Source organism: Ruditapes philippinarum, unplaced genomic scaffold (assembly GCF_026571515.1).
Source record: "Ruditapes philippinarum isolate M1 unplaced genomic scaffold, ASM2657151v2 ctg1108_1_1_1_1, whole genome shotgun sequence".
Lineage (NCBI taxonomy): Eukaryota > Metazoa > Mollusca > Bivalvia > Venerida > Veneridae > Ruditapes > Ruditapes philippinarum.
In genome coordinates, this window is record NW_026864791.1 from 279,730 (window position 1) to 304,591 (window position 24,862).

General features: G+C 31.1%; 2 protein-coding genes across 4 annotated transcripts in view; one reads left to right on the forward strand and one right to left on the reverse strand.

Moving 5' to 3' along the window:
* Positions 1-14,870, reverse strand: part of LOC132726795 (DNA-binding protein RFX6-like) — a 32,030-nt gene extending 17,160 nt beyond the window's left edge. For 2 of the 3 annotated variants that reach the window (XM_060712164.1, XM_060712162.1), the window contains exons 1-5: positions 13,877-14,870; positions 8,979-9,162; positions 3,309-3,432; positions 2,171-2,232; positions 1,860-1,937 (exon numbers count right to left, since the gene is read on the reverse strand). In XM_060712164.1, coding sequence (XP_060568147.1) covers positions 1,860-1,937; positions 2,171-2,232; positions 3,309-3,432; positions 8,979-9,162; positions 13,877-14,045 — 617 coding nt within the window. In that variant the 5' untranslated portion in view covers positions 14,046-14,870. The remainder of the gene's footprint in view (positions 1-1,859; positions 1,938-2,170; positions 2,233-3,308; positions 3,433-8,978; positions 9,163-13,876) is intronic. The other variant, XM_060712163.1, reaches the window with a different exon arrangement.
* Positions 14,871-17,825: 2,955 nt separating this feature from the next.
* LOC132726793 (prostatic spermine-binding protein-like) lies at positions 17,826-19,183 on the forward strand. The gene is made up of 2 exons (XM_060712159.1): positions 17,826-17,860; positions 18,796-19,183. The coding sequence occupies exons 1-2, from the start codon at positions 17,826-17,828 to the stop codon at positions 19,181-19,183; spliced, it is 423 nt and encodes a 140-aa protein (XP_060568142.1).
* Positions 19,184-24,862: the final 5,679 nt, after the last annotated feature.

The window sequence follows — 24,862 nt, forward strand, 5'->3', positions numbered from 1 at the left end:
GTATGACAATAATGGGAGCATAAGCAGGTCATATAGAATCATTGCGATAGTGGAATCTAGATATGTTTTTACCAAGCCTTCATATTTTTAGATCTAACCAAGTTATGGTGATTTAATACATGATATTGTTTATTTAAATGTATATTCCTGTCTCGTATGACCTATCATTTACTTTGACATACAGGCTTGGTTAATGATTTTGGCCATATATTTTCCTAATATAGAAACATAAATATAGGATTGATAATAAATACTATACATACATCTTTGTTTTAGTTTTAAGACAGTTAATGTTGCATATGAAAATGTGATAACTTTCATAAATAGCCATATCGTATTATCCAACAGCTTACAAATTTATATTGTTAGTTTTTACCATTTTGTGTATTCATACGCCAAAACAAATTTAAGCTTTCTTACGTTGGAATGACGTCATCACTTAAATGAAAAATCATTTCTTCCTTAAATAACGGACTGTAATAATAAGAATTTATTTTCACTGTGGATGATATATACGATATACAGTTTCATTATTATGCACTTTGATGAACTCGGCTACAACATGTCATTAAAAGTATAGCATTGAGAATCTCCTTTATACAATATATCATTAGAATATTCTAAAAAATATTGAACTTATTTTGAATGGCTTTCAATTATTTAACACAAGCAAGTTTCAATCTTGACATATTAATGGTTGATTTCAGCATCATTCACAACAAACAGTGTGCAAGCCTAAATCGTTATACAAATACATGTATACATAATCACTGATTGTTTCTACGGACTAGCTCTAATGCTCTGAGTTATGCTCTATAATTTAAATACATTTATAACTCATTACATTCAAATGTCTTGTAATTACAAATGATGCGGATGTCAAAATTTTATTTGTAAGGTTAAAATATGAACTATAAAACCGTGAATTCACCATATGAAAGTCAAAATTAACGGGAGCTATTAAAACCTTGTCAATTTATCATATTTTCTCTATCCGCCGTAGACGGAGTTTGGAGCCAGTCAGCTTCTGTGTATAGTGCGACGCATTTGATTATCTACGGCTCCTATAATCCGATTATTCCCATGTAAATATAGTTATCTGGTTAAATTACCTCTCTCGCCCATGTCTTTAAGTGCTTAATCCGAGGAAATTGATACAGAGAATGGTAGCTGTATAGTATGACTTTATTACCTTGTACAAGTTTCAATTAATTTAATCCTTTTGGTCAATTTTCAAACAAAGTTCGTTGTATGTTAATCCAGTTGTGTGTGTGTCTATATTTAGGATACACTTTGAAGAAAGACCTTTTTGTGTCCCAATGCTTTTAGTTTCTATTTGAATGACCTAAACTTCTGCGACTTCAAATTAATTATATAAAGCACAAATTGCTGTCCCTTTACAAATGACAAAACATCACAAAACCGATTTTACATGCAAAATATCTCGTTTAATTAGTAAACACGTGCATGGTATGAGAGCTGAATTACATATAATGCTTCTCTAGCACGTCAATGCTTTGAAAAGGAAAGAAAATTTTGTCGGACCTTTGTATTTGCGTTTCAAAATTATACGTAAAATTCATATATGGTGAGTGGAAGCACGTTGTCAGTCTTTTTTCTTTGTACATGTTTATAAATAGCCAAATGTATTGCCTGTATATAAATCAGACACTTTATATATGTACCACCTACCGTAATATAACGTTTTATTCTGATATACGTATATGATATATATTAACACAGTGTATATCATACAATATTACAATATATAAATTAGTTACATCATTATATCTTATTTAAAATATCCGGAAATGTTCAGTCATTGTGCAAAGGTCATTGTGCAAAGATGTTATACATACCTGGTAAGACCTTTGCCTGTGTATACGGAATGATAATATTGGCTGGTTTCCCTAATTCCTATTCCATAATAATGGTACCTGGAATGTATATGTAACAATAAATCTAACAATATATGCAAATTGCTCGTCTGTATATGAAATATTCTGAAAATTAACAAAATAGGCTTGGAAAAAATGTCTTTTCTATTGTTCATAATGATACCTGTGTATTGACAATAAAAACAATTATTTATATAAAAAATAGATTTGTCGTAAAGAGTCGTATATTGCAAATTTATATTATATTTTACTAAGGTAAAAAAAAAACTTACTTCGAATGACCTCTAGTTCCAAGACGTCTTGTTGTTAAATGTGGAAACTTCTGTCGGATAGTCTGAAAAGAAAACCAAAATCTTTTGCATGCTGAGAAAAATTGTTGACTGCTAAAAATGTCATCTGCTTAATTTTCGATTTTTTCCATTCTCTTGAAATTAATAGAAATAAAGCGTGGCTGCAAAACAGTTTGATACCTGAAAAGACACTGAAATACCTGACGTCTTGTCTGGTACCAAGCGACAAGATACTGAGATCATTTGCACCTGATCTGGTACCAAGTGATAAGATATTGAAATACTTGGCATCTGATCTGGTACCAAGGCACAAGAAACTGGAATACTTGGCATTTGGTGTAGTAAGTAATAAGATACCGAGATACTTGGCACCTGATCTGGTATCAAATTATAAGATACTAAACTACTTAGGATTGGCATTTAGTCTGGTAGTAAGTAACAAAATTTAAGAACACTTGAGGTCTGATCTGGTTAAAGAAACTTTATCATACAATCATTGTTTTTCTTTTATTACATATTTTACGTCTAAAACATACCAAAATATTGATTTAAAATGAACTGATCAATTTGTAGTCAATCAGTCAAAGCCAACTGTATTGCAGTATAGAAAATGGTGAAAATGGTAAACTACTGCAAGTTGCTTTCATTATTTAAAACAGAAAGTATTGATTAATAACAAAAAATTTCAGGTATATTGTAGAATGTCAGATGAAATTAAATTAAATTTAATTAGAGTACGTCACGATAACAATCAAAACATTAATGCTAGTCTGTTTTGTTAGTGGGCTTTAGACACTTTGCATTACTCACTGTTTATCACACAAACAGACTCAATCATAAAGAATATGCGAGTATCTCTTGTCTTCTTCAAATTGTCAATACCCCTGGGGATATATTCTGCTTAAAATTTATGGCCAAGTCCCATGAAATTAACCTACTGAATTCTGTTACATGTATAGGTATGCCTTGCTTTGAATTTTAACAGTCCATTCAAAGTTTATGGGATTTTATTCTCGTTCGTATAGAGCCTGGTCAGATTGATTGGAAGTTCAAACTGTCCTGTGTACTGGTGACAAATACATATCATTTTCAGTTTCGATTGTCATAAGGACATACGTACCTTGCCAAAGGTAGCCGCACATGCTGGTTCCAGGCCTTCTTTACGACAAAAGTCTAGATAATGCGCATACAATATACACCTCGGGAGACAGACACCCTCGCATATACAGTAGTTGGCCTCTAACCTTTAAAGTAAAAGCAAAATATTGATAATACACAATATAATAAAAAGATCGTTTTATTTATATTGTAACCTTGTAATATAGTTTAATATCTTAGCTGCAACTTTGGTAAAAATTCAAACTAAAATATTTTCATTATCCCCTACATGTATGCAATTTAAGTCCTAATGTTGCAACTATGGTAAAACTCACAATTGATTCATGCACATAATTGTTAAATATCTGTAATATAAAAACAATAGTTTTGTTTAAGACAATGCAAGCAATATTTGGTCATTATAACATGTTTTGAAAAATATAAATTGTAAATTGGTGGTCGTTGATTGGCGAGATGTTTAAGCTACTGTACACGATCGTATGGACGCAAGTTTATATCAAAATATTCTTATTTTATCATGTTAACATTTAAATTGTCTGGACAATGATTTATAAGGATTTTCAAGGTTTTAACTATACTTCTTCTAAACTAAAAAAGATACTTATTTTCTTTCTATTTATGTACTCGATATAAATTACGTGTCCAAAACCTTTTAATCTTTTGTATTTATTTAACTGGTATAGTACGCTTACAAACTAAGAACATAAAAATGCCAGCTAAAATTGACAAAGTTCATTAATTGTTCTTATATCATATTGCTGATAAAATCTTGTAAATACAAACATTCACTTTCAATGAGCATTATCAATATTCAAGCATATATCAATATTCGAATATATAGGCGGAGGAAGTTCGATCGTTGATATTGAACCAGGGAGTTATACTCGCCAGATAATATTTAATAACGTGGTGAGATATTTCTACTTAAAGTGACAAATTAAAGTAGACATTTTCTCTTGAATTTCGTGATAAATTTGAAATAAGACCCTGATAGTGTTACAATATTAACACTACATTTTATATTGCTACCTTTTTAATATTAATATTGATCTAGTTTATGGTCTTAATTTAATATCTTTATGGCCATGTAAATAAAGGCCGTCAAAACAATACTCTGCTAGATGTTTAATTCCAAAAACGGTTCAAAGGTTTACAATATTGATGCAGTTTTTCGGTAGCATGAATTTAACTTTAACATTACAATACTTTCCCAAGATATATATTGCTGCAATCACTCACTGAAGCATACTATATTGTTATGATTTGGGCTGTAGTGTTTTAAGATACACTTATACTAAGTGTATTATTTATGGCACTGAACAAATTAAACATTGATTTACATTCTTTCCAATTCACGCTTTATACCAAGTGGATGCTGAAACAAAATGTGAAACCTGTTTTAACAATCTTCAAATTTTAACAGTAACATTTCAATATTTAGACACAAATCAGCATATAAATGGTGGTGCAAAGAGCGGCATTCAGAACACGATGTTGACCAATAATTCTTACCGTTGTCTGAAGTTTGACGGAAAGAGCTGATGGCACTTTTTAATAAAGGCCTATTACATTGTACATGTTTATGTCTTCATGCCGTTGTTCTTATATCTTTTTAAAAAATAAACATATTTTTTCGGCCCACGATACATATCGTTTTTTAACCGAATTGATAAGTTCAAACATTGCATTATATATCTAAATACTAGTACGTGGTAGTAATTATTTGACAGACACTAGCAGACGCAAATGTCACTATTTGTTTTAACAAATTTCGTTTGCACAGCACGAATATATGTTTCTTGTGGGTATTTTTATCGTCCCCATAATGTAAAACGCTCACGCTGTTATCCCTACAATTAGAAACGCTCACACTTGGTTAGCATACGGCTTAATAAAGCCATTTTTGCTTTCAGTCGCGGTTTATTTTCAGAGTGTTTTACGTGTTTAGACTTGGTTCACATCATATTTGACAGTTGAGAGCCACTTATTATATATATCAACACATTATGCTAGGGTGCTGTCAGTTTGAGTTTTCTTATTTTAACCTCTCGCCCTCGTGCAGTATGATCAATGATATTTCGATAAGATAATACCCACGATCACTTCAATGTTATACCACCTGTCTTATAACATCTATAATGACTTTAAACTTACCTAACTCATGAAAATGGTAATTCTTAATGCCCAATAAGTCCCAGAAAGAGAAGAAGAGTTTTATAAGATTGGGTCTTCCATTCTTATTCTGTTTCCTTGGAATATTTGTAATGTTTTGTATATAATTATTGTAAACTGTAAAACATGTACATTTGAAATAAAATATGTTTAAACTAAGCCCCACAAAGGCTTTTATTTTTATTGCTTAAAAGTGTTTGACTTTTGGTGTCCTGTTTTAGTTTCCAATAATTATTCATTTTCATTATACTTAAACCGTCTTTTGATTCTGTTGTTTGACTTTATGTTTGTTTGTTTTTGTTCGTTTTGGGTTTTTTCTGCATTAGTACAGTTATAGTGATTTTGTATGGAAGTCAAAATACCACTTTATTTAAAGATCCTGTATGTTGTAATTAAGGTTGTTACCACCATTGTATATAATTATGCTTCTAAAACAATTTTCAAACATCAAAGAATATTTTAAATATGTACTGCAAATATTTGTACACATTATATGTTATCATTAAAATTTATGCATTCATTTCTTATTGAAAAATTTGACTTAGACTTTATAGAAAATAAATTTCTAATTAGCTCCCTTTATTTATATGAAATGTAAATTCGGTAATATCTTTACAAAAACCGCTTTTTGGAACTTTTAAATTAATAAATCTACATTTGAACATTAAATTTATGATATAAAACCATAAAAAATTGAGTTACATGATCTTTATATTTCTACGGCAAGTTATGTCACGTTCAGCGCTACTTTCTTTGTGTGATGAACATCTAACATACTCTACATTCATTATTTAAATAATATAATACACGTGCTTCCACTTTCTAAACGAGGTCAAATAAATCCGCGTGCCTTTAAGGGAAAGCATGCAGATTTTCAGGCGATTATGATTCTGATAGAAATTAATGACAGAATTCGGACATGTTTAAAAAAAATAAATGTGTTATACAGATCAGGTCATTTCCTTTTAGTATTTACACGTATACCAAGAACACAAAAAGGTATATTGAACGATCATATTTGTTTAGAAACGGCATAAGATGCGGTTACCTCTTTAAGTAGTCTAGAACTTTCAATGATACGATATGATACATCAGTTTAATGGACAATGATACTTCTGCGACTTTCAGAATTGCTGTCAAGTGAGTGATTCATAAAAAACTTTTGCTGAGTAAAATACAATGAGGATGGTTATTCAACCAACACCGGCTTTGTTATTTAGGTTTATACTAGCATGCCGCAATAGAGCAGACATGAACTTTCCCCATTGCCATCTATTTAAAGGATTTGGGAATTTGACTTAGATTAAACGATATTGGTTTTACCATACGAAATATACAAGGACTTTTGTTCATGGAATATCTTCATACACGTTATCAAAACAAGTAATTCGATAGAACGGATGTCCTCCCACTCGATCGGAACTAGCTAAAATGACTCTCTTATACAACACTTGGACACACCTTGGATAAAAATGCACAAAGCTCTCTCGTAAAAGTTTTAGCTTTAGCAAAACATATTTCTAGTAGTTTTCATGCTAGAATTGATCTCCATTTTCTACAGTGATAACTGGTCAATGCATAAAATTGTCTACTTTCATAAAATTATTAAAATTCATTACTTTTTTACCAATTTTGAGTTTAAAGTGCAAGTAATTTTTATGACAAAATATTTCAAATATTCATAAATTTCAACAATTTTACCTAAATTCTGGCAAATCACCGGAGAAACAAACTATCATTCTAAAGGCAACAATATTATTGCAGGATTTCTTTATAGACTCAAAGAAATACAATTCAGTTATCAAACATTTAAAAAAAATGCTTTGTTCATCCATTTGTTCATTTGATTCATTCCTGTATTATAATTAATTCATTCCTTCTTTATATTCAACCTTAGTTCAAACCTTAGTTATGAGAAATTTAAAATACATGTACATGTAATCAAATTGATAATATCTAAACGTCTACTTTTCGTCAGTTCTATATTATTTGCTGTCAATGATGCTCTTTAGGTTAGATGGATACAGTTTTTTCAATACAAGATAAGTCAAGTTTTCTGTCATTATTTGTCATTACACGATAATTTTCAAAAATGGCAATAGTCAGTGTGAAGTGTTTATTTAACTAAAACAATAAATGGTATAACAGTGGTCGGATGCGGAATCTTGCAAACAAAAACGGTAGGGTAGCTGGATTTGTAGAATTCACACCTGACAGTTCAGATAACGTAAAAATCTTTTCTCTGTATATTTTTGTCAGCTGATATGACCAAATTTCGAGCTGTCAATGAAAAATAGTCTTGACAGTTTTTATTTTAACATATTGCAAATGACAAGCCTCATTTTGTGGTTAAATATTGCATATTGTTTGATTGCATGTTCGTTTAAGTCCTCTTCCTAGTCCATCTTGTTCTTACCGATTGAGATACATTGTTATTATTGTTGCTCTTGCTGTCGTTGCTGCGCTTTTGTTGTTACAGATTTTAAAATTAAAGAAACAAAAACGTACCTTGGTATATTTACCCCATCAGTACAACTGGTTTTAATCGTTGTTTGTTTTCTTTTTATAAATAAGATTTGTTACACTATAAATCATAGCATTTTTATGTTTGCCTTAATTTGTGCATACAAACAAATAGTTAGCGTAAATTTTTCTCCTTGTTCCGGACCATTAAATATTCGGCATCGTGTTAGGCTAGCCTGAAAAGCTTGATCACATGCACGTCACGTGGTATTGCCCTTTAAGTAACCTTTTTCTTCATCTGTCAGATTTGGGTTTTTATTAAACTTACTGATTTGAAAAATCAAATGTTAGCCATCTACTTGAGATGTAAACCCTCTTGTAAATTCTTCTTGCATAGAAAATGTGTCATTTTATAGGAATTCCTCAAGTTTACTTGCGGATTACTAAAGCCGCTTCAAGTCTTTTGTAACAAAACCGGCGTTTGTGTTTCTTTAAGATAAAGTGAACTTTTATAAATATTAAATCATCAATGGCTCTTTTAACGTGCTGTGTTTTTCGGTGGTGGTTTCCGATAATTCTTTTCGTTTTTATCAGAGCGTTCGTGTCATAAGAAAAATTCAACGAATTAAATGGAAATTGTTTAAATTTCAAAAGAAACAGTAATCTCCGATTCATTATTAAAACAACAGTTCTTATATTTATTTAATATTTTATTATTATTATTATTATTATTATTATTATTATTATTATTATTATTATTATTATTATTATTATTATTATTATTAAAGAAAAAAATGATTATTTTTAGTAACAGTTGTGGTATTTATGGCATACAAGAAATATTTTGGCTTTCAAAACATAAGACTTTTCTTCTCGCACAGCTACTTTGTTTTGAACATGTACCTCTAAGTAAGTCATGAAATTAGTAACTGTTATACATGTATTAATTGACGTAAAAGTCATGCAAAATTAATAATTTCAACCTATAAAAAAGACAGACCTTGCTTTCCATGTATATTAGTAAAACAAATCTTACCACTGTAGTGTCATCGCCGTCTGCTTTTTCTTGTCACGCATAATTTGAGCTACAGTTTTCTTAGGTGCTTGGTTACTGTTGCCATTCACATCCACGTGACCAACCTCGCTAAGCATGGCGCGTTCTTCTTCATCAAACACACTTTCTTCGTCTGTGAAGTTCTGTCCATCTTCTGCTGAAGGTTCTGTGACGACATAAAGAAAATACAAAAGATTTTGATATAAACATTACAAATTCTAGAATACAGATGAAGGAAAGAACAAATACTCTAATAATACAATCATTCAATCTACAGTTTACAATAGATTAGAAATAGGAAAAAGAAAGCTCTAAAGAATGCTCAAAACGACAAAAGTTAAAATGTTTCAGACTCGGTTTGTCTGAGTCTGGTCACGGACGATAGTGGTGATTGCAAGCTACCGTCCACGCCCCTATCACTAGCTTAAGCATTTCAGCATTTAAACAAAAACAAAAAATGGTGAACCTTTGAAGTAAGAAAAATACGAACATCCTACTTCCCAGGTATTCCGTGTTCTAGATATTTTTTGAATGTTGTGGGGCAAGTTCTTGAAACAAATGTCGTTTGGTTGGTTTAGATACAGAATCATCCAATGAATACTGTAGTTTTTCGTTTTTAGCGTTCATCCGCCCTTTCAGGGTTAAGATATAACCATATATATAAATAATTAAAAAAAAACGAAATTTTGATAGATAGAATTTACCCCGATCAAATTTTCTTAGAATATCTGTAGAGAAAATAGACGAAATTTAGATAAAACAGCAGGTAATTTAGATGGCTAATGCGATTTTATGATTCTTATATTTCAAAATTCTTATATTATTTTAACAAGGACAAAAATGAAATGATATTCATTATCTACATGTATGTACGATGACTTATTGACAAGCTATTGTTGAATAATATCATTTATATGATGTTATTCTGGAGAATATCCCGAATTGATGTAAGATTTACTAAACAGTAACTCTAGTATTAACAATGATGCCAGTTAGGTATACTAAGTATAGCTTAAGTTTTCATTAATAAACATTTACAAAATTACATTGGTAGACCAAAAAAGTTTTCGAAATTATTTTACTACATTTACCAGACTGATTGATAGTTAAAGATTTTTAGAGCTTTTAGAGTAAATATTTTTCGATTCACTTGATAACTACAATAATAATGGACAAATATAAATGAAAGAAAGACATTTTCATACAGTTGAAAGATAAAAAAAGTATCAAAATCATAAAGTCCTTCATCCAATACAAATATTTTAAAGATGTCACTTTTTATGATAGTTGTAAAATGCTAAAACAACAAAAGATAATAAATGTAATTTTGGGCGCAATTTAATCGATAATCATTACGAGGTGTGATAGGGGCCATATAAACTTGATTAGATTATGGAAGACCCCTGAAATCGATATCTTTAATCCCCTAAATCCGACACGTGGCTTTTATTAGCATACAATAAAATTAAATGATGATATTGCGGTTACAACTTTCAAGTAATAACATAGATGAATATATATTTATAACCGTTTCTTTTACCAGTTTTCATTATTTACAATGACTGTTCATTTATGGCTTGTTGATGTTCGGCAATTAGAATGAATTTTAACAATTAGTATTTTAGCATATGAAATATATTAATAGATTCCGATTTTTTCCTTTCTTTTACCGGTAATATAAAAGTTGAATATATTTACTTATGGCAATTTTCAATTTTTAAACATTTTGAAAACATGCTGAGGTTTAAAGTGCCTGTCTGTTGCCCGTATTTCGGCCATATTCATTTTGCAAAATGGCCAAAGACGTGTGTGTATATAATAAACATAATAAATTAAATTCAAATCATTTAAAAATGTCAGAAATTGAAACGTGTACATTTAGGTTGGGTTTGACTATTGGACATAAGTTTTTGATATTTCATTAAAACATTTGTCCTTTTTACATAAAATTCCGCCAGATATAAAAAAAATAATAGCGAAATTTAAATAAATAAATATGTATGTGGTTTAAAAACAAATCATTTTATTTTCTATTATAAAATATGAAATCTTGCACAACTTTAGGCCACAATAATGTGACCTATATTTTGAATAATAATATTCTGATCCCCTCTAGATCCGCTTGATTCTAAAATCAATATAGAAAATCTCTATGAGAATTTTGGTAATATTCGACACAAACAGTTCTCTTTAAATCAATATAACTGATAAGAAATATTAAATGATTACAATAAAAATCAATATATCACATTGTTTTGAAAGGTGCAAACATTTTATGTTTAAATAACAGGATAAAAATCAGAAAATGCACCAAGAGGGATGAGAAAGAAAAAAAAACTGTCGTCTGCGTTGCATGCTCTAAGGTTCACGAACGCATGCGTCTAAGATCCGTGAACGCTAATTATTAATAAGCATATTTAGGACAACTTAGTGTAATGTGCTTTGCAAATCAAGACATTTGGTTGTTTATAATGATGTTAAATTGCCAGAACGAAAATGGCAAGAAAAAGAACGCAAGAGCGAGATTATGAAAAATATTAGTTTATATACGCACTAAACTTAAATTTAAAACTAACCCTTAATTAATATGAATCTACTTAACAAAAGTTTTACAAAGGGTATTTGTATAATATCTAAACACTGAAATGTCAATTCTATTTTATATGTCACAGAAATAAATGTTTGATTATCTAATACGTATTTATGTTTGCATTGGAAAACAACGGTAATATTGTTTCACTGTATCTTTTATTGATATCATACGTTTTAATTATAATTTTCACATTGAGTGAATGAAATTAATATTATTAAATTTGTATGTATTCAAGGCTTAATGAAGGTCCATTAGCCTTTTGAGTAATCTACTAAAGAGTGACCTATACATTTTGAATTCAGCAATTCACTGAATGATACTAAATGTATGCAAGTCTTTTTTATGAAACTTGTTGTGTATCCTTGCGGTGATTATTTACACATTGTACGACTTCAACAATCACATATCTAAATTTTTACCACTAAAGTCGGATAAAATAGTAGTTTTCCGTTTTATTTTGTCTTTCTAGGGATTTGTTACATTTTCTTTTTGTGATTCTGCCTTTTATGGAATATTGTTGTAATATTATTATAATATTTTATCAATAATATCCGATATGTTGATATAGATATAATGACATTGTCAATTTATGTCCCGAACTTTTTTTATGTCTCTGAAGTAAATATTCATATAGTTTTCTTTAAAAAAACAAAAAAACAATGTATGATCTCTAACAGCAAAAAAAGTCATTGCCGTAGTTTATGTATAACTATTACCTACAAGCTTTTTAGTGTTCCTATAATTTGCCCTAAATAATGCACATCTGCTTTTCAGGTTTTTTTTTATTTGGTTTATTTTTGTCTTAAACATAATTAAAATATCAAATTAACAAAGATATCTATACAACTTAAGATGTGCATTACACTGACAAATATTAACATTTACATTTAACGAATGAAATTTAGAAATGTCATTATCGGCTAACAAGTAGGCCTCAAGTGGCGAACTAGTATTTGTTTTTCTTAGTGTTGAGTTTCGGCAATTCAAACAGATTTTAAATCATTTTAAACATTTTAAACAAATCTGTGGGTTATTTAGTCTACCGACAATCTTGAGCGATGTTTGATCATAAAAATATAAATCTTTAATCTATCCTGAGAACATCAAAATTTACTCTTACACTAACGGTAATTTGTTTCATTAAAGAAGCGGATTTAGGAAAGGCGTATATAAATAAATAAATCCAGAAAAAAACCACGAATGAGCGGATTCCTGATCTCCAAAAAAAAAGAAGAGTGTTAGCTTGAATAAAATCAAGGACGTATGAATATTGTTTCGCTATCATCATCGATTTCTTTCAAGGGGTCTTCTGTATCAATAATTAAAATCCAAACAAAAAGTTTCCGTTTCTAATGTATTCTTGATTCTCATGTAATTTAGCCTATACCCGAGAAACGAAATCATGTCGTTGTCGTCCATCGTTCACATTTTCGGAATGTCACCGTTCGATCACCGTGTTTATGATATTTTGGCATTTTTGGTATTTTTACAGGAAGTTGTTTATGTTAAAATGGACATTGAAACTAATACAAAATCAATGAAGAATGTGAAAAAATAAAATTTGCACATATACAAGTTGTATTTGTTGTTGTTGTTTTTTTAGTTAGCCCAAATAGTGTTTGCAGTTTTTTTTTATAATACACAATGCTTTGATCGTTGATTTGCAATGGTTCAAACACATTTACAATCTTAATGGAAGAAAAAAGTCGCTGAATGCTAAACCACACGGATTTGTTGTAAATGAACTAAAAAGGAGACGAGACGCGAGTAATGACAAAGCATATTTTGAGTAAATTAACAAATTTATCAAATTTATATTTCTGTATAAATCAAACCAGATTGTATAATAACAAAATTGTTATTTATAAGGGACCATCAAGCACGTATTAGTGTTAGATAGGATCAGTTATGAAATAAGCAATTTAAGGCCGTTATATAATTTTTGGTTAGCTTCTGAATTTGGGACCGCCTTAGCTTCTTCTATTTCCTATATTTATATTAATTTCATTTTCAACTTTGCTCTTTAATTGTTTGTTTTACAATCTAAAAGCCGCGAATTTCTCTTTTCGGAGTTTAATCGATACAAATAATGAAAAAAGTAAATAAATAAACAAATAAACAAACATGTTATATTAAGCGGGAAATTTACATTACACTTATGTAATGCTATCAGCAACAGATTTTTTATTATTAAAATTGAGGATATCATTAAAACAACACTCTTAAGATTATTACCCTAGAATTAGAACGGTGTTTTCACCTAACTATATAATATATAGTTTATTACCTGATTTCACACTAGATTTGGCGTATTTTCTGTTATATGACGTATCTGGAGAACTATCCGACGAACCATGATCTGTATCAGGTAAACTGCCTTCCCGACGAAATCTCTTCGCTGGGTTCATCATGCCGGCGTGATGATCGATAGTTTGAGGTGGTAATGTCCCCAACATTGTTTTTTATGTAGATGTGAATTTATTTTTATATCAAAACGTTGCTTTATTCGTCTATCACAAACATATAATCCAAGTCTGTGCCATCATACATATATTTATTTCCTCTCTTTTAAATATGAAATTTTAAATCATAATGTCATATAGCACTTTATCAACTATTAAATAAAGCTGACTTATTGTATTGTGTGGAGAAAAAAAAACAGTCAAAGAAAAAAAATCATTCAGTTGTGACACAAGGATGGAATACACAAACTTATTTCACAATAAACGCGTCACCTTTATGATGTCACTATTTATCCACTCCAACTTTTTTTACATGCGTTCTAAATTAAAACAGCCCAATATGAATACCGATGTTTTTTCTCTCAAAAGATAACAACGTAGAAAAGTCAAATATAAAAACTTTTGATTAAAGTATTAGTTATAAAAATGCATTTTTAAAAAGCTTTTCATTGCAGAATAACAACGCAAACAGGCATTTCATGCGTTTTTACACATAGCAAACTTACGTAAATTTCTGCCTAACATTGTTTTATTTGTTCAGATTGTGACACTTTTTTTATAAAGATAAGCACTAAGTAGTAGCGTAATTTTGATTTGTTTAAATTGCAAACTGATCCGAAATAAAACAGTTTTCAAGGACCATTACCGCAGGTGTAGATCGATACTATAAACTGAGTGAACGTCCAACGTCTAATCCAAGTTATTCAAGAAAAATGTTTAAATATATGTAATGAGTAATGTAAGATCACAAGAAGAAAAAATAACAATCCCGTTTTTGATACATTTACACCACGAATGATCACAGGTTGTTAAATGATAAGAACAAGAAGTTCGGGTACAAAATTAGGTAACAGCTTAAATCTCGCCAGTCGACGAGAAATCACGTGATTTGATGACAGGTAATTGCAAAGATAAGAGATGGCAATAACAATGTCATTTTTCTTCATTTTATCAAAACTAAATCCTAGCCAATCAGTACAGGATAAACAGATAAAACCCTTTTTAATATTTTACCATATGAAGGAATTAAGGTCCCTGAAAAAATGATCAACCAATTTTGTTTATATTAATATTTATATTAATTATTAAATTTACGAATATTAATCTAGCAAACGAACAAAAATAAATGAAATAATAAGCAAACACCTTGGTAGTTTATAGGCACAAATTTTTCAAAATTTAAGAATTGATGTGTCCAAATATATCTCAAATTTATTCTTTGGGTTTAGTGTTTTTCCTTTCCTTTCCTTTCTTTTTCTGTCTACTTACTTTTTTATTTTCTTTCTTTACTTTTGTTTTTTCCCTTTATTTCTTTGTATTCAGTGTTTCATTTTAATATCTTTCTTGGTATTTTATGTAGGATAAAGACTTTGTGAACATAATTTTTTTTAAACGAAGACAAAGACATTCAAGTTACCTATAGGACTTTATAATAAAATTAAAAATTGATAGTAAACAACTTCTTCTTGTAAATCAATTTATAACACTTACTATATTTCAAGTCATATAGACAAGAAGTACTATAGCGTTCGTGCGTACATTTAAAAGAAAGTTTACGGTAAATGATCCGGAAATCGAATGGTTAGTATTATTACATAATAATAAGCTACAGTCATACATTCTTCAATTATCATGTACATACGGTTTAAATCATCAGACATTCTATGAAATCATAACCTGCTCAAACCAAAAAGTTATTTCCAGTTTTGCCAGAGCCAGGCCAGTCTGGAAGTGTGTTGGTTCACTTTATTTTTTATCTTGTCCTAAAATGATAATAGACAGATCTAGAAATGGAAGCTGGGTAAAATAACTTAAGAAAGTCAGCAGATTAAGGGTAAATCAACTAAGACTTTTTTAATGAATAATAAATTAAGTTTATTTTATTTCTTGTGCGTCACATCTGAACATTCGACATTCCACAAGAAAAATCTTACAATAAGTAATATATGTATGTAATCCCCGTCTTTGCTTTATTGAGAGAGCTTCCTATATCCGAGAATTTATACATCTATTTTTGATATCAAATATAATCACTTTTTAAGTAACCATCTTATTTGACTTTTGCATAATTTCTATTTGGACATCGGATTAAACTGGGTTTGGGTGATAAAATCATCTTGGAACCTTTATCTAGAAAAAAAAACACCACCACGACGACGGCGACAACATCAAAAACAACAACAAACATTACAATAGTATTCATTGATTATGAATATGCTGAAGAAAAAAATCTTGATGCTTAAGTTGAAAGACTTATAAACTTTGATCAAATTTATTTCACGATTTTGTAAAAAAAAAAGAAAGGGAGAAGATATTTGTAAAGATAAAGTGTTATCTGCCAAATGAAAATATTATTTCTGCTTAAGGGCGTTTTTGAAGTTTAAATGGATCTAGCAAGACCTTGAGCTGCACCAAAATTGCAATTTCAAGTTTTTAAAGTACTGCCATAGCTTAAAACTGATTTATGTCGGATTATGATAACGAAGATTCTCTCCGTCATTATCTACATTGTCTTCTGCTGATTTCAATTTTCTAATGAAAGTTTAATCCGTTTCTTTGATAGCAGACGCTAAAGTTAGATCTACGGTGTTGGCATAATATATACACAACCGTGTCAGTCACAAGAGTTACGTCACGTGATGTTGAACTTATTTATGGCAGAGAATCTAAAATAATCCTTATGTACTTGTTTATGTTTACACTTTCAATTATTATATTGACTGAACAAATAATGCACCTAGATGTCTTTAATTAAATGTATTTATTTAATTTTTTAAAGTTTCTAACGGAATAGACAGTGACGAACAATAAATATTGTGTTCAATTGAAATACCTAAAAATGTGTATTTCATACAAAATAAAACACTACAAACAATACATGTAATGTATCGTATACTGATTTCCAGTAGAGAACTGAGCATTTATAAGTGATTAATGTTGTCATATAAACAAACACAACTTTGTTATGTCACAATCTCATGAATTGTAAACTTACTGTAACGTACATTGATATAATTGACTCCGCAGCCAATCAAAATCATGACAACTAAGATAAACAGACTGTTGTTGATGCTACTGCTGCTACTGCTACTGCTGCTGCTGCTACTGCTGTTTTACTAGAAGTAATAAATACGCCTATATTTTCATCAGTGTTTGAAATAAGAGTCTTCTTGGATGAGAAGAATAAAATCACTCGTGTTATATGCACTTGTGCATAGAATTATTGAAACAGCGCCATATCCATATGACTTATATTATATAGGCTCCTGTTGATTTTTTCTTTAAGATGATAAAAATATATAAACATTCAATAAAATTTCACACGATGCATTTTAAATTACGTGATAATTACATTGTACGTTAAAAGACTCGTTTTCTAAACAATAGAGTTATTTCTTATTAGTTACTGTTTTAAACTATGACATTATATAACAAAACTTAATTTATTTTATTTGTACCTGGAACATAATATAATACGGGTATATAAATTTATACTTTGGTTTAAAATATAATATCTTTTTATATAAAGGTATTGTCAAGGATTTTTCTGTAAACAAAAATGGCCCAAATACGTGTCTATCTGACAAGGGGTTAATATTACCGAAATAAAATGTCTGAACTAAAATAAGAGACAATATTATCATATTTATTGAGTATGTATTGAGACCAGTTATCAATGTTAAAGCGGTCTGTTCCTCCTTATCTCGGCACACTACTGTGGCTATCTCGGCCTTGTCAATACGTTTTTGAATTTTTTTTACAAAAATTTAAAGTATGGGAACTCTGAATTGTTCAGTAATCACACCGAGGTCAGATTACACATCCTTTCATGTCAACTAGGGGAAATATTTGAGTGAATTTATGGAAATCTGAAATCTCGTATCGATCTGGTCCGATACTGATGATATGTAACTGTATGTTTTGTCCTTTGCATTTCGGGATTTAAAGGGAGACAACTAGAGAAAGAGCGTCTCATGTAAAACTGCATTGAAATATGTTTATTGCGTAAAATGTTTGGTTCTTAAACTAATTGAGCCTTAGAAAGAAAGAAGGAAAAAAAATAAATAAAGAAAGAAAGAAAGAAAGAAAGAAAGAAAGAAAGAAAGAAAGAAAGAAAGAAAGAAAGAGAAAAATTAACAACAGAAAAACCAGACGAATTTTGAACGAAGCAGCGGACTCACCGTAAAATATTTTCTACATAAACACACTTGAATTTGCAGTTTTTGTTTTCATGGCTTAATCAGAATTAGTCTCAAATATTTCTATTCCGTTGTTCACGTCTTCTAAGGACTTGAAGTTAATGTTTGTGTATATAGTGCTGTATGATTGACCACAGAATCAAATAAAACGCCGTCGAAAGTTTTATCAAAATAACTTTGATAAAGAATCAAAGATCAAAAACCAAAAATGTAACCAATTTGTGCTTGAAGTCCCCCTCGCGATATCCATTTCCTCAGGAATTTGTCGTCTTCCCCCATCCTAGATGTTGTAATTGAAAAGTCAGTTATCATTATTAGTGACGTAATCGAAAATTTCGTCTTTATGTATCTTAAGGACTAATGTAAACATATACAAAATATTTATGAAAATTGCAAGTCAGGGCAAACGCCTGAATAAGATAAATGTATGAATTTTAAACATAAATGGAAAAAATACTAGTAATGAAACTGGTAACATTTTCTGCGGGTTTTTTGTTGTTGTTGTTTGTTCGGTATTTTTTTTTCTTCTTTTTTTTAAATAATAGAAATAATAACGACGACGACAACGATGAAGACGATGATGACGTTGATGAAGACGATGATGACGTTGATGAAGACGATAATGACGTTGATCAAGACGATGATGACGTTGATGAAGACGATAATGACGTTGATGAAGACGATGATGACGTTGATGAAGACGATAATGACGTTGATGAAGACGATGATGACGTTGATGAAGACGATAATGACGTTGATGAAGACGATGATGACGTTGATGAAGACGATGATGACGTTGATGAAGACGATAATGACGTTGATGAAGACGTTGATGAAGACGATGATGACGACGTTGATGAAGACGATGATAACGTTGATGAAGACGATGATGACGTTGGAGGAGGCGGAGGAGAGCGGCGACGAAGAAAATAAACTTTACGATGATAAAATCATGGAAATTTTTCATTATGTGTATGTGACAGTTTGTTAAATGTTCACCCGCGATAATTCTTTCGAGGGCACTATTGTCTGTCGGAAGTTTTATAAGGTCAAATAGATAGCACACTGAAAATTTCATAGTGGAGGGGGTTGGCAATTCAGGTGTATGTATGTCAACAGATGGGTCGTGAGTGGATAACAAGATCACAACCGCATCCTCATCTAACAGCAGTACTAGCTGGTCCGAGGAAGCCGGTACAAGAATGGTTCAAATTAGCACAAGTCGAGCTAAGATTGATATGATGTTACTATACAGCTAATGGATTTCTAAGAGGAGATTTAGTTGTTTTCGAGGAACAGTGAAGAAAGTACAGAAATTAAACAAGGTCTTCAATGTGTTTAGATGCAACTCATGAATATAAGAGATTATAAGTAATTTTGATTGGAAGGACATGGTCGTTGATGTGGAGTTATTACTGTAAAACCTGGCTTAAAATATTTATTCCAGCTGTTTAATGTATGGTTCATCCCACCATTCAGGTACTAACAGTTAACAGTGTTACACCCCGCAATATATCATGTTTATTCATTTTTTATAAAAACATAAAAATTTGGGCGTGCCTTAGGGAAATTAAAGGCGGAGTAAGCTTTGCGAATTAATAGTTGACGTCATTTCTATAGTAGATACGAAGATCAGATAAATGTCACTCAATTTTATGAAGATACAGTGTACATTTAAGTAGGATATATACTTTTCACCGGCTTTAAATTCATTTGGCATCTGTATGCTTTATCAATTACTGCTGTACTTTCTGTTGAAATACATTTGTAGTTACATACAACACAAATCTTCATGTCGAGCTTATACACCTATTTATGTTATTGTGCTTGAAAAAGCGAAATGACCTTTTATCAAATAGGAATAAACGAAAGAAAACGAAAAGCCTTGATTATTTTAAACCAAAAGCGCAATTTTGTGATTTAGTTGTCTCATGTCCAAGAACTAGAACTAGAAATCTTTCATGTGTGTTTATAATAATGCTCTACCTAGCCTTTCATATTTGGACTCTCATTAAAGAAGTATTTTTGTCAACACAGATTGTTTGCTAAATAAATATTTTAATACACAGTATTTACATTCAAAACAAACGCGTTCATTGACAAAGGAACATGTAAAATCTCAGTTGTTATCAGTACATTTCAACGGCGGATTTCTAGAGCAATTTTTGTCGACTTCATGGTTGAATGGCTACATAAATAATGCAGATATAAGTTTCTTTATCTATATTAACTGAATGCCCATCTCCGTTTAAAAGGCCTTCAACCAGCCAGCAAAGCTCAATCGGTTAGAACGCGAGACTTGTAATCTTCGATTCACGGGCTGACAACTAAAATTACTAAAACAGCTTTTCGGATGAGACTTTAAATGGAGGTTCCGTGTATTAGTTCTTTAACACTTGGCAAGAACTTGAAGAAGCTTCTGGAATTGAGGGCATCTTTCTGTATCTGTACCTTGCAATATCCTCCAAAATTTAAAGTGACTCTATTGGGGGACTCGCCATGGTCATATGGGCAACCGGCGGCGACACTATCGAGTACGGACCCCATCATGCTTAAAGTACTAAGTTTGAACAAAAAGTGGGGCACAGCTTTTTTTCTAAAGGAATGAATTTTAAGCTGAAAGGTAAAAAGACAGCGACCTGTTACTGTCGCAAAACATAAAATATAATAAAATGGACATATAAAGTTATGGAAGCCAGAACTGTAACACGAGACAATAATAAAGCAATGTAACGAGCGCCGCTGTTGTTTTTAAAGGGGTTCATGCACATTAGCATCCTTCCTTGCATCAACGACATAACACTAAACCTACAATTACCAAACTCGGAAAGGGTGAAATTTCTATAATGATTCTAAAAGTATATCAAAACTGAAACCAGAATGCAGACAGCAACCGAAAACTCGAAAAGGGTACGAGGTACTGAAATATCGAAAAGAAACAACGAAAACAAATACTCTTTAGAGAGTTTTAGTTGTCGCTTTAAATTCATTAAGTCTTTTAAGAAAATCTGTTTAAATGAGGAAATAAGCATCTTAATCGAGCGTTATCAGGTCACATGATGGTTTGTTTGTTTTAACAGAGAATCACTTTCAATGTAACCTTAGGCTTGTGCTAACTTAAACATTCCGTAGCATCCATACACAGGATGTCATGTATGTTATAACGTTAATAAAGAATGCTGGTACATTGATGATAAGGCTATGTTCAGTTTGTTTTATTTGCTTTTCATTTTACCTTATTTTATTTATATGTTGAAACTTACAAGGAACGTTACATTTTTATACTACATATAAGTACATATTAACACGTATTTTCTATCATTGACTTATAGTATATCTGCCCGCCTTGTCATTTTCACGGGAGGGCTTTTGTCCGTCTTGTTATTTTTGGAGGGGAGGGCATTCGTCTCGGAGGACATTTGTTCGCTTGATATCCACTCTTTCCTCCAAATTTGTAGGCATTCGCTTATGTAGCTCAATTGCTCATTCTCTTTCATATCTTTGTGAACATTTGCGTAATATAATACAAGTAGGTACACTTTACCGAAATGTTTTATTATGTTTGTTTTAGTAAGTATGTAAATGTATTAATACAGCACAGAAATTAAAGTCCATGTACGATATTGTTTGAAAAAGTAATGATAATATAGCAACCCGTAATACGGGCATTAAAGTAATCGTCGTGTAAACGGGGCTTAGTTGTCGCAGAAGATCAGAGGGTACTGTGTAGAGCTAGTAATAGTTTCGACGACGTGACACCATGACAACGCAGCTATTTCGCATGCACTGATTGGTCGATTTATCACCTCGAGCGGACGACTATTTGTAAATGTTGATGCTGTTTGTTTCGTCTGCTTCCGACGGGAGAAATTTTAACAGTGATTCTAATCTGTTTACATCTGTGGTAAAGAATTTCAAAAGATAGAGAGATTTTGGGGACTTAGGCGGTTAAGAGGAAGATTAAAGCTGCAGCTTTCAATTGTTTACATTTTTTGTTCAGCCTTTTTTGCCGAAATGTTCGAGGGCTTGAGAGCTTGTCATGCATTTAAGTACGGATGGCGCCTCATTAACTGGCTTGAAACATGAATGACTTACCAGAATCAACATCTAAAGACTATTGATTAAGTAACTGAAGAAATAACAGATTTTCAAGTGGTCAAAGGAACCAAACCTACATTTAGATATGTTCAAATACAACCTTATTACATGTACTTATTTAAGATCATGTGGAGCTTATTTCAAATTTAGAACTAGTTATAATCAGTGTTTCATAATTTAACACCAATTATAATTCAGTATGCCAAATCTCGTCGTATGATACAACTACCGTTGAAATAGACTACATGTACGCGGATACATGTATAGATCTTTCTTTGATATAATTATGTTATTGTGAGAAATTCCTCGAAAAAGAGAAATTGTAGTACATGTAGTTAGAATTAGCATATATGGAAGAGACTATTCACTGCTATATTTTAATTACTAGTATATGTGACTTTATTTTTAATTATATGAACTTCTTACCATGTGACAAAATTTCCCATAACATATTTTCATATTAACTTTGAAATTCATATCAACTCACATTTAACAAACATTGGCTTATCATATTTTGCGCGGAAATGCAATTAAAACCTGAAACACTGTACAGTATTGAACTGTGACAACTCACTGACCAACTATACCCTGTTGCAAAACTGCTTGCATAACATTTAATGTTTTGTTGTCAAAGGCCTTTTGTATTATTTACTAAAATTTCATTAAAAAGAGATGTTTATTTTCCAAGAAAATAATAATTTGTACGAAATGATACGACGCAGTTGAAAAAAAAATGATACGACGCAGTTGTATTCTTTGGCTGTCTTTTCAAAATAGATAATTTTGGAAATATATGTCTACTTTACCGAATAATCACTTGCGCTGAATAAAAAAAACTCAGATCATTCGCGATTTATAGCTTTACTGGGGGTAATGACCGCAGATGCGCCTTTGTGCATTATTTCAGGCAAAATGTTGCACCTGCAGAGAACCATCGACAATTCAAAACTAGCTTGATAGGATTTCCACACGAAAGAATCAAAAGTCCCTGGTGGTTTTCAAATTCACAGCAGTCCAGTGCAAGTGATTTGAAGTCAGAAAACATAACCAGCTCGGCCTCGGTTGGACACACCTGTCTGATTTTATTTTCAACCAAATTTGTTAACCATGGTCTTAAATGTCAGCTGTACAAATTACAAATAAGCAGTTTTTTTTATAAACTTCTGCCATGAAGTTTAAAGATTACAAATATTTGAATAAATGATAATGAGAACAACATTTGATACTTGTCTGATTCACCTTACAGACTTTATCAGGTATGAAAACGATAAAGGTAATGTTGTTGGTATGGCGCTGCTGGATTTGCAGAAAGCGTTTGACACAGTCGATCATTCCATTCTTTTAATGAAACTGCAAGCATCAGATCTTAGTATTGACATCCTAAATTGGTTCAAATCATATTTATCAGATAGACAGCAGCGTGTAGATGTCTCTGGTACTTATTCTTCCAATTACAAAATAACATGTGGTGTTCCTCAGGGCTCAATCCTTGGACCCCTTCTATTTTTAATTTATGTAAATGATATGTCAGCTGTGGTCAAAAATAAATTGCTTTCGTATGCTGATGATTCTGGTATCCTTGTATCTGGTAAAAGTTTATCTGTTGTTGAAAAGACATTGACGGAATTGGTCAGCCAATGGTTAGTGGACAATAAGTTGTCATTGCACTTGGGTAAAACCGAGTCAATTTTATTTGGGTCCAGGCAAAAGCTTAGGTCACAATCTAACCTGCATATAACCTGTTCTGGTACATCCATTGAATCAACTTCATCTATCAAGTATCTTGGGATTACTATAGACCAAAATCTGTCATTTTGCTCCATGGCCGAGTCTGTTCTTAAGAAGGCCAACTATCGGTTAAAATTTCTTTACCGCAAGAATGAGTTTCTTACTCAGCATACCAAGAAACTTCTGGTTATGTCTCTTATTCAGTGTCACTATGATTACGCATGCTCTGTTTGGTATAATAGCTTGACACAGTCTTTAAAAAATAAGTTACAAACTTGTCAAAATAAAATAATGAGATTTGTACTTGACTTGGATTCCAGAGCCCATATTGACCCATCCCACTTTAAGCCCCTTAACTGGTTACTGGTCCACAGAAGAGTTGAACAGATAATGTTGTGTCATGTTTTTAAGATAAAAAATGGCCTGTCTCTGGATTACCTGTCTGACCACTTTATTTCGCAAGATTCCGTACATAATTATAGTACAAGACTTAGTCAAAAGGGTGGGTATTGTCTACTTAAGGTCAAATGTCAGGGTTCTAAATCCTTTGCTTTCTCTGGTATTAAATTATGGAATGATTTACCTGTAGAGTTAACGGAGATCAACAGGTTACAAAGTTTTAAGGTTGCCATCAAAAGTCATCTTACGAACAGTATTTTATTTTTTTACTATGTTTTTACATATTTCGGCTCAGGATTTTAAATTGTCTGCTAATTATCTTTTTACAATTTTAGTAATGTGTTTTAAATCCTAGCTGTAAACAGGAATATCATTAACTCAAGATTT

Excerpts from the sequence above, each read along its gene's own strand:
- LOC132726793 (XM_060712159.1), top strand. The coding sequence starts at position 17,826 with ATGGGAACTCTGAATTGTTCAGTAATCACACCGAG. Across the intron at positions 17,861-18,795 it reads TGTTCAGTAATCACACCGAG|AAATAATAACGACGACGACA; the intron begins GTCAGATTACAC and ends TTTAAATAATAG.